The sequence below is a fragment of the Hemiscyllium ocellatum genome, chromosome 17, assembly GCF_020745735.1.
Source record: "Hemiscyllium ocellatum isolate sHemOce1 chromosome 17, sHemOce1.pat.X.cur, whole genome shotgun sequence".
Lineage (NCBI taxonomy): Eukaryota > Metazoa > Chordata > Chondrichthyes > Orectolobiformes > Hemiscylliidae > Hemiscyllium > Hemiscyllium ocellatum.
Window position 1 is genome coordinate 74,873,163 of NC_083417.1, and position 10,776 is coordinate 74,883,938.

At 57.2% G+C, this 10,776-nt stretch overlaps 1 protein-coding gene across 1 annotated transcript in view; it reads right to left on the reverse strand.

Moving 5' to 3' along the window:
• Window positions 1-8,330, reverse strand: part of LOC132824045 (septin-7-like) — a 96,336-nt gene extending 88,006 nt beyond the window's left edge. Inside the window, exon 1 of the mRNA XM_060838311.1 lies at window positions 8,159-8,330. Coding sequence (XP_060694294.1) covers window positions 8,159-8,194 — 36 coding nt within the window. The 5' untranslated portion in view covers window positions 8,195-8,330. The remainder of the gene's footprint in view (window positions 1-8,158) is intronic.
• Between the last annotated feature and the right edge of the window lie 2,446 nt (window positions 8,331-10,776).

Sequence of the window (10,776 nt, forward strand, 5' to 3'; positions counted from 1 at the left end):
GAGAACTGGGGGGGGGGAGAAATTCACTAAGGATATAGATGAGAACAGGGTGGATTCACTAAGGATATAGATGAGAACGGGGGGGGGGGGGGGGGGGGGGTTGCGCTGATAAGTGAGCGTGAGCATGCAGATGACAAACATTGGCTGGGTGGCCATATTGACAAAGAAGGTCTTACATCCCAGGAGGATAAAGGCGGTTTGGTCAGAAGGGCAGTTCAGTGGCACATCGTATTTAAGCCTGAGTACAAAGTAATGCACATTGGAAGGAGTAACAGAACAAGAGAATACTCAATGAATGGCAGGACACTAGGAAACTCTGATCTTAGGGTGCTTATTCACAAATTCCTGAAGGTGGCATGGCAGGTCAATAAGGCTAAGTTGTGGCATAGATTATAAAAGCCAGGAGGTTATGTTAGAGCTGTACAGGACTTTGGTCAGACCACAGCTGAAGTTCTGTGCACAGTTTTGGCCACTGGGCGACAGGAAGGATATGATTTCACTGGAGGAGGTGCAGATGAGATTCACCAGAACGTTGCCTGGGATGGAGCACTTCAACAATGGAGAGAGCCTGGATAAGCTCAAGTTGTTTTCTTTAGAGCCGAGAAGGCCAAGAGTGTACCTGATTAGGATGTAAAGAGGATTTCCAACTTATGAACATGATCCTATATGGAGTGTAATTTTAAAGATCCAACATATGAACATTTCCTAACAAATTTACATTGTCCAGGATGATGGCTATCTTGTGTACAAATTGACTTGCAGACTCAGAATGGAAACTATTTACAACCTGGAGACTGCCTGTATCAGATGATGAACATCTTATGAATAGGGTGATTAGAAGCAGCTGTTCTCAGATGAAGGGTCAAGAACAAGGGGGAGTAATTTTAAGAAGAAAGCCAGCAGGTTTACAGGTACTGAAGGAAAGGATTTCCTTCCAAAGCATCGTGGGAATTTGTAATGAGCTGCCCAAGACGGTAATTGAGGTAAGAATCCTCTCAACCTTTTCAAAGTACATAGGTTATGGGCCAAGTGCTGGAAAGTGAGATTAGAGCTGATTTAGTGTAGGTTCTGTGTAGGCAATGGGTTGAAAGGCCTCTGCAATAATTTATGGTTTTATGACAGGGACAGGTCTGTCAATAACACTTGGGTGCACTACTGGAAAGGGTCAGGACTATTGCTGTGTAACACTGGAATCGAGTGCTGCTGGGAATACAAGTGTCATTGTATATTACTGAGGGCACAGTCATGGTGGGGACAGGTCTACCAGCACAGAGTACACTAATGCCTGGTGGTGGTGGGGAGGGGTGGAGGGTTGTGGTTGGAGTCCTTGTCACTATCATTCAAGGGCACATGAATCATGGGAAGTAATCTGCTACTGAGTAAATCTGTGTAAAGGTTTGGGGCACAGTGATGGCGGAGACAGGATGGTCATGATGTTATAGTTAGGATCCATTGCTAGAGGGAGACAAGTCAATCACTACCTAACATTGAGACACAGTATTGTTGTACGCAGTTGGCCACTGTATAACACTGGGACACTATTGTTGTATGCAGTCTGCCATTATAAACACTGGGACACAGTACTGAACAAAACTGCACATCACTGTATCACACTGAAATATCATAACCATGGGGACAAATCTGCCTGTGTAGAATAGTATTGGAGGAGTAGAGTAAGGCTCTTTTTGAGAGTCTGGACATGTGCTTGCTCCTGGCTCTAGGTGTAGGTCTCTTGCTGGGAGTGGTAATCTGTGTGGGATTGGCTGTGGGCGTAGTGTTTGGGTACTGTCTGGAAGTGGGGTTTGAAAATTGAGTACAGTGTGACTGAGTAGGGGTATGGGTGTAGGGTTTGGGTATGGTCTGGCTCGGGGCGTGGGTGTGGGGTTTGCATACGGTCTGGTTCTGGCGGTGTGTGGGGAGTTTGGAAACGGTCTGGCTCTGGGAGTGGGGGCAGGGTTTGGGTACAGACTGGGTCAGGGATTGGGGTTTGGAAACGGTCTGGTTCTGACTCTGGGTGTGGGGTTTGGGTACAGTCTGGTTCTGGCTCTGGATGTGGGATTTGGGTACGGTCTGGCTCTGGCTGTGGGTGTGGGGTTTGACTGCGGTCTGGATCCGGGAGTGGGTATGTGCTTTGGGTATGGTCTGGCTCTGGGTGTGGTTGCAGGGTTTGGGTACGGACTGGATCAGGGAGTGGGGTTTGGGTACGGACAGGTCTGGCTGTGGGTGTGGGGTTTATGTACGGTCTGGCTCTGGGTGTGGGAGTCGGGTTTGGGTACGATCTGGGTCAGGGAATGGGGTTTGGGTACGGTCTGGGTGTGGAGTTTGGATACAGTCTGGTTCTGGCTGTGGGTGTGGGTGTAGGGTTTGGGTACGGACTGGTCTGGCTGTGGATGTGGGGTTTGGGTATGGCCTGGCTCTGGGTGTGGGAGTCGGGTTTGGGTACAGTCTGGCTCTGGGAGTGGGTATGTGCTTTGGGTATGGTCTGGCTCTGGGTGTGGTTGCAGGGTTTGGGTACGGACAGGTCTGGCTATGGGTGTGGGGTTTGTGTACGGTCTGGCTCTGGGTGTGGGAGTCGGGTTTGGGGTTTGGATATGGTCTGGTGCTGGCTGTGAGCGTGGGGTTTGGATATGGTCGCGATACAGTCTGGTTCCTGCTGTGGGAGTGGGGTTTGGGTACAGTCTGGCTCTGCCTCTGGGAGTGGGTATGTGCTTTGGGTACGGTCTGGTTCTGGCTGTGGGTGTGGGGTTTGGCTACTATGTGGCTCTGGATGTGGGTGTGGGTTTTGGGCACGATCTGGTTCTGGGTGTGGGATTTGGTTACGGTCTGGCTCTGGGTGTGGGGTATGGGTACGGTCTGGTTCTGGCTGTGGGGCTTGGGTATAGTCTGACTCTAGGTGTGGATGTGGGGTTTGGGTATGGTCTGGTTCTGGGACTGGGTGTGGGATGTGGATACGGTCGGGTTCTGGCTGTGGGTGTGGGGTTTGGGTGCGGTCTGGGTGTGGGAGTGGGGTTTGGTTACGGTCTGACTCGGTGTGGGTATGTGCTTTGGGTACAAGCTGGCTCTGGGTGTGGCGTTTGGATATGGTCTGGTTCTGGTTGTGGGTGTGGGGTTTGTGTACGGTCTGGCTCTGGGTGTGGGGTTTGGGGTTTGGATATGGTCTGGCTCTGCCTGTGGGAGTGGGGTTTGGCTGCGGTCTGGTTCCAGGAGTGGGTATGTGCTTTGGGTACGGTCTGGATCTGGCTCTGGGTGTGGGGTTTTGCTACTGTGTGGCTCTGGATGTGGGTGTGGGGTTTGAATACAGTCTGGGTCTGAGTACCGTCTGGCTCTGGGTGTGGGGTTTGGGTACCGTCTGGCTCTGGGTGTGGGAGTTGTGTTTGGTATTTTCTGGCTCTGGGTGTGGGTATGTGCTTTGGGTACTGTCTGAGTCTGGATGTGGGTGCGTGGTTCTGGTATGGACTGACTCTGACTGTGGGGTTGGGGTTTGGATACGATCTGGTTCTGGCTGTGGGTGTGGGGTTTGGGTACTGTCTGGCTCTGGGTGTGGGGTTTGTGTACAGTCTGGCTTTGGGTGTAGGGTTTGCGTACAGTCTGGCTCTGGGTGTGGGAGTGGGGTTTGGTTTCGGTCTGGCTCTGCCTGTAGGTGTGGGGTTTGGATACCATCTGGTTCTGATTCTGGGTGTGGCGTTTGGATATGGTCGGGTTCTGGCTGTGGGTGTGGGGTTTGGATACAGTCTGGTTCTGACTGTGGGTGTGGGGTTTGGGTACTGTCTGGCTCTGGGTGTGGGTGTGGGAGTGGGGTCTGGGTACAGTCTGACTCTGGGTGTGGGTGTGGGGTTTGGGTACTGTCTGGTTCTGGCTGTGGATGTGGGGTTTGGGCACGGTTTGGCTCCGGGAGTGGGTGCGGGGTTTGGGCACGGTCTGGCTCCGGGTGTGGGGTTTGGGTAACCGTCTGGCTCTGGGTGTGGGTGTGGGGTTTGGGTACGGTCTGGCTCCGGGTGTGGGGTTTGGGTACCGTCTGCCTCTGGGTGTGGGGTTTGGGTACCGTCTGGCTCCGGGTGTGGGGTTTGGGTACCGTCTGGCTCTGGGTGTGGGTGTGGGGTTTGGGTACCGTCTGGCTCTGGGTGTGGGTGTGGGGTTTGGGTACCGTCTGGCTCTGGGTGTGGGTGTGGGGCTTGGGTACCGTCTGGCTCTGGGTGTGAGGCTTGGGTACCGTCTGGCTCTGGGTGCGGGTGTGGGGTTTGGGTACCGTCTGGCTCGGGGTGTGGAGTTTGGGTACCGTCTGGCTCTGGGTGTGGGGTTTGTGTGCCGTCTGGCTTTGGCTGTGGGTTGGTGCTTTGGGTACCGTCTGGCTCTGGGTGTGCGGTCGGGGTACCGTCTGGCTCTGGGTAAGGTCTGGCTCTGGGTGTGCGGTCAGGGTACCGTCTGGCTCTGGGTGTGGGGTCGGGGTACGGTCTGGCTCTGGGAAAGGTCTGGCTCTGGGATTGAGTATGTGCTTTGGGTACTGTCTTAATCTGGGTGTGGGGTTTTGGTATGGCCTGACTCTGACTGCGGGTGTGGGGTTTGGGTTCCGTCTGGCTCTGGGAGCGGGGATTGGGTAGCGTCTGGCTCTGGGAGCGGGGATTGGGTACCGTCTGGCTCTGGGAGCGGGAATTGGGTACCGTCTGGCTCTGGGAGCGGGGATTGGGTACCGTCTGGCTCTGGGAGCGGGGATTGGGTACCGTCTGGCTCTGGGAGCGGGGATTGGTACCGTCTGGCCCTGGGAGCGAGGATTGGGTACCGTCTGGCTCTGGGAGCGGGGTTTGGGTTCCGTCTGGCTCTGGGAGCGGGGCTTGGGTACCGTCTGGCTCTGGGTGCGGGGTGTGGGTTCCGTCTGGCTCTGGGTGCGGGGTGTGGGTTCCGTCTGGCTCTGGGTGCGGGGTGTGGGTTCCGTCTGGCTCTGGGTGCGGGGTTTGGGTATTGTCTGGCTCTGGGTGCGAGGTTTGGGTACCGTCTGGCTTTGGGTGTGGGGCTTGGTACGGTGTCGTTCTGGGTGTGGGAGTTGAGTTTGGGTACGTTCTGGCTCTGGGTGTGGGTATGTGCTTTGGGTACTGTCTCAGTCTGGATGTGGGTGCGCGGTTCTGGTATGGACTGACTCTGACTGTGGGGTTGGGGTTTGGGTACGGTCTGACTCTGGGTGTGGGAGTGGCGTCTGGGTATGGTCTGGCTCTGGGTGAGAGTGTGGGGTTTGTGTATGGTCTGTCTCTGCCTGTGGGTGTGGGGTTTGGATACCATCTGGTTCTGGCTCTGGGTGTGGTGTTTGGATATGGTCGGGTTCTGGCTGAGGGTGTAGGGTTTGGGTACGGTCTGGGTGTGGGTGTGGGGTTTGGTTACGGTCTGACTCGGTGTGGGTATGTGCTTTGGGTAAAAGCTGGCTCTGGGTGTGGGGTTTGGGTATGGTTGGTTTCTGGCTGTGGGTGTGGGGTTTGGATACGGTCTGGCTCTGGGTGTGGGTGTGGGGTTTGGATATGGTCTGGTTCTGGCTATGGATGTGCGAGTGGGGTTTGGGTACGGTCTGGTTCTGGCTCTGGGTGTGGGAGTGGGGTTTGGGTACCGTCTGGCTCTGGGTGTGCGGACGGGGTACCGTCTGGCTCTGGGTGTGCGGACGGGGTACCGTCTGGCTCTGGGTGTGCGGACGGGGTACCGTCTGGCTCTGGGTAAGGTCTGGCTCTGGGATTGAGTATGTGCTTTGGGTACTGTCTTAATCTGGGTGTGGGGTTTTGGTACGGTCTGACTATGACTGTGGGTGCGGGGTTTGGGTACCGTCCGGCTCTGGGTGCGGGGTTTGGGTACCGTCCGGCTCTGGGTGCGGGGTATGGGTACTGTCCGGCTCTGGGTGCGAGTGTAGGGTTTGGATACCATCTGGTTCTGGTTCTGGGTGTGGCGTTTGGATATGGTCGGGTTCTGGGTGTGAGTGTGGGGTTTGGGTACGGTCAGACTCTGGCTGTGGGTGTGGGGTTTGGGTACGGTCAGACTCTGGCTGTGGGCATGGGGTTTAGGTACCGTCTGGGTCTGGCTGTGAATGTGGGTGTGGGGTTTGGGTACGGTCTGGCTCCGGGTGCGGGGTTTGGGTAACCGTCTGGCTCTGGGTGCGGGGTTTGTGTACCATCTGGCTCTGGGGTGTGGGGCTTGGTATGGTGTCGTTCTGGGTGTGGAAGTGGGGTTTGGGTACGGTCTGACTGTGGTGTTAGTGTGGGGTTTAGATATGACCTGGCTCTGGGTGTGAGTGTGGGGTTTGGGTATGGTCAGACTCTGGCTGTGGGTGTGGGGTTTGGGTACGGACAGACTCTGGCTGTGGGTGTGGGGTTTGGGTACGGTCAGACTCTGGCTGTGGGTGTGGGGTTTGGGTACGGACAGACTCTGGCTGTGGGTGTGGGGTTTGGGTACGGACAGACTCTGGCTGTGGGTGTTGGGTTTGGGCTATGTGAGTGTGTCAGATTTTCATACGGACTGGCTCTGGGTGGGGGATTAGGATAGTGCCCAGGTATGTGCATGAGACAGTGAGGGGGGTCTGGGTACAGCCTCCCCCCGGAGTTGGGAGGGGGGGGTTCTGGGAACAGTGTCCCCCTGGATTAGGGAGGGGGGAGTCCGGGTACAGTCTCCCCCTGGGTTGGGGAGGGAAGGGGGTCTGGGTACAGTCTCCCCTGGGTTGGGGGGTGGGTCTGGGTACAGTCTCCCCCTGGATTGGGGAGGGAGGGGGTGGTCCGGGTACAGTCTCCCCCTGGGGTTGGGAGGGAGGGGGGTTCCGGGTACAGTCACCCCTGGGGTTGGGGAGGGAGGAGTCTGGGTACAGTCTCCCCCTGGTTTGGAGAGGGAGGGGGTGGTCCGGGTACAGTCTCCCCTGGGGTTGGGGAGGGAGGGTCTGGGTACAATCTCCCCCTGGGTTGGAGAGGGAAGGGGGGTCCGGGTACAGACTCCCCCTGGGTTGGGGACGGAGGGGGTGGTCCGGGTACAGTCTCCCCCTGGGGTTGGGAGGGAGGGGGGTTCCGGGTACAGTCACCCCTGGGGTTGGGGAGGGAGGAGTCTGGGTACAGTCTCCCCCTGGTTTGGAGAGGGAGGGGGTGGTCCGGGTACAGTCTCCCCTGGGGTTGGGGAGGGAGGGTCTGGGTACAATCTCCCCCTGGGTTGGAGAGGGAAGGGGGGTCCGGGTACAGACTCCCCCTGGGTTGGGGACGGAGGGGGTGGTCCGGGCACAGTCTCCCCCTGGGTTGGGGAGGGAGGGGGTGGTCCGGGTACAGTCTCCCCCTGGGTTGGGGAGGGAGGGAGGGAGGGGCCTGGGTACAGTCTCCCCCTGGGTTGGGGAGAGCGGGGGGGTCTGGGTACAGTCTCCCCTGGGTTGGGGAGGGAGAGGGGGGTCTGGGTACAGTCTCCCCCTGGGTTGGGGAGGGAGGGAGGGGTCTGGGTACAGTCTCCCCCTGGGTTGGGGGGGGAAGGGGGGTCTGGGTACAGTCTCCCCCTGGGTTGGGGAGGGAGGGGTCTGGGTACAGTCTCCCCCTGGGTTGGGGAGGGAGGGGGGGGTCTGGGTACAGTCTCCCCCTGGGTTGGGGAGGGAGTGGGGGTCTGGGTACAGTCTCCCCCTGGGCTGGGGAGGGAGGGAGGGGCCTGGGTACAGTCTCCCCCTGGGTTGGGGAGAGAGGGGGGGTCTGGGTACAGTCTCCCCTGGGTTGGGGAGGGAGAGGGGGGTCTGGGTACAGTCTCCCCCTGGGTTGGGGAGGGAGGGAGGGGTCTGGGTACAGTCTCCCCCTGGGTTGGGGAGGGAGGGAGGGGTCTGGGTACAGTCTCCCCCTGGGTTGGGGAGGGAGGGAGGGAGGGGTCTGGGTACAGTCTCCCCCTGGGTTGGGGAGGGAGGGAGGGGTCTGGGTACAGTCTCCCCCTGGGTTGGGGAGGGAGAGGGGGGTCTGGGTTCAGTCTCCCCCCCGGGTAGGGGAGAGTGGTCTGGGTACAGACTCTCCCCCCCCGGTGTTTGGGGAGAGGGGGGTGGGGAGAGGGGGGTGGGGACAGGGTGGGAGGGGGTTGTGCGTGACACTGGGTGTGGGTCTGTGAGGCTCTGGGTGTGCCCCGCGGGGGGGGGTGCCTGACGGTGCGGGCCCTCCGCTGCGCGCCTGCTCCCCCTCCCACTCACCGGGACACCTCCCCCAGCGTCGGGCCGCTCGATCATCCTCCTCGGGCTCGGTCTCCCGGACACCGCCGCTCACACCGCGCCCGCGCCTGCTCCGGCTCTGAGCTCCGCGCGCTCTCGCGGCCAAACCCGCGACACGTTCTGCCCGAGAACTCGGCGCGCTCCCGCTCCAACCACACCCAGTCCGCGCGGGCCCCGCACACACAGATCTGCCACCTCATTGGTTCACGGACAACGTCTCACAACCGACACCAGGCACGGCGGGTACACTCAAACAGGTCTTAGAGATACGGCAAGTGGTCAGTGTGTACCTGAGGGACTGGACAATGACATGGAGTGGTCAGTGTGTACCTGAGGGACTGGACAATGACATGGAGTGGTCAGTGTGTAACTGAGGGAATGGACAATGACATGGAGTGGTCAGTGTGTAACTGAGGGAATGGACAATAACATGGAGTGGTCAGTCTGTAACTCAGGGACTGGACAACGACATAGACTGGTCAGTGTGTAAATGAGGGACGGTGGGACGAAGATGTACAGGTAGGACAGTTCAAGAGGAGGGTGCTGAGTTGGAGGGTTGGATCTGGGAATGGGGGGGGGGGTGGATGGGAGTTAGGAAACTGGTGAAGTCAACATTGATGTACTGGGCTTGGGGGATCCCAAGGTGTTTTTCCTCCAGTCGTTGGGTGGCTTGGATTTGGCAGTGGATAAGGCCCAGGACTTGCATGTACTTGGCAGAATGAGACAGGAAATTGAAGTGGTTGCTCACAGGGTGGTGGGGTTGTTTGCTGCTTGTATTTCCAGAAACATTCCACGAGTTGGCATTCTTTTTCCCCAATGAAGAGGAGACCACATAGGGAGCAACAAACACAGTAGGTGAGATGTTTGGATGTGCAAGAAAATCTCTGCCAGATGTGAAAGAATCTTTTGGGGCCTTGGATGGAGGGGAGGGGGGAGCTGTGGGTGCAGGTTTTACACTTCTTGTGGTGGCAAGGGAAGGTGCCAAGAGTGGAGGGTGGGTTGGTGGGAGGGGGGCGTGAACCTAATAAGGGAGTCACATGGAATGGTCTCTGCAGAATGCAGATAGGAGTGGGGTGGAAATATATCTCTGGTGGTGGTGTCTGATTGTAGATGGCAGAAATGTTGGAGGATAACAAGCTGTATCTGGAGATTAGTGGGGTGGAATATGGGGACCGGAGGAGCTCTATCCTTGTTGCAGTTGGAGGGATGAGATTCAAGGGCAGAGGTTTGGAAAGTGGAGGAGATGCGCTGGAGGGCACTGTTGATCAGGTGGGTGGGGAAATTGCGGTTCTTGAAGTAGGAGAGCGACTTGGCATGTACTGGAGTGGAATTGCTCCTCAGAGCAGATATGTCGGAGGCAGAGGCGGAGGAATTGGGAATAAGGGATAGCATTTTTATAGGAGGGTGGTGTCATCCAGATAGCTGAGGGAGTCGGTGGGTTTGAAATAGATATCCATGTTGAGTCGGTGGCCAGATATGGAGACAGAGAGATCCAGGTAGTGTCTGAGATAGTCCAGGTGAACATAAGGTCAGGGTGAAAGGTTTTTGTGAAGTTGATGAACTAGTCAACCCCCTCATGGGAGCGTGACGTGGCGTCAATACAGTCATCAATGTCACAGAGGAAAAAGTGTGGGATGGTGCCAGTGTAACTGCGGAAGATGAAATGTTCCATGTACTCGATGAAGAGGCAGGCTGAGCTGGGGCCCATGTAGGTGCCTGTGGCTACCCATTTGGTCTGAAGGAAGTGGAGGATTCGAAGGAGAGTTTGTTGAGAATGAGGACCCATTTTGTCAATCAAATGAGTATGTCGGTGGAGGGGTACTAGTTGGGTCATTGGGAGAGGAAGCTGAAAATGTGTTGCTGGAAAAGCGCAGCAGGTCAGGCAACATCCAAGGAGCAGGAGAATCGACATTTCGGGCATGAGCCCTTCTTCAGGAATGAGGAGAGTGTGCCAAGCAGGCTAAGATAAAAGGTACGGAGGAGGGACTTGGGGGAGGGTCGTTGGAAATGCAATAGGTGGAAGGAGGTTAAGGTGAGGGTGATAGGCCGGAGAGGTCAGGAAGGATATTGCAGGTTAGGAAGGTGGTACTGAGTTCGAGGGTTGGGACTGAGACAAGGTGGGGAAAATGAGGAAACTGGAGAAATCTGACTCCCTTGTCAGGTCCACACCCACCACCAACCCAACCTCCACTCCTGGCACCTTCCCCTGCAACCGCAAGAAATGCAAAACTTGTGCCCACACCTCCCCCCTTACTTCCCTCCAAGACCCCAATGGATCCTTCCATATCTGCCACAAATTCACCTGCACCTCCACACACATCATTCACTACATCCACTGCGGCCTCCTCCATATTGGGGAGACAGGCCACCTACTTGCGGAATGTTTCAGAGAACACCTCTGGGACACCTGGACCAACCAACCCAACCACCCCGTGGCTCAACACTTCAACTCCCCCTCCCACTCCACCAAGGACATGCAGGTCCTTGGACTCCTCCATCGCTAGACCATAGCAACACGCAGGCTGGAGGAAGAGCGGCTCATCTTCTGCCTGGGAACCCTCCAACCACAAGGGATGAACTCAGGTTTCTCCAGTTTCCTC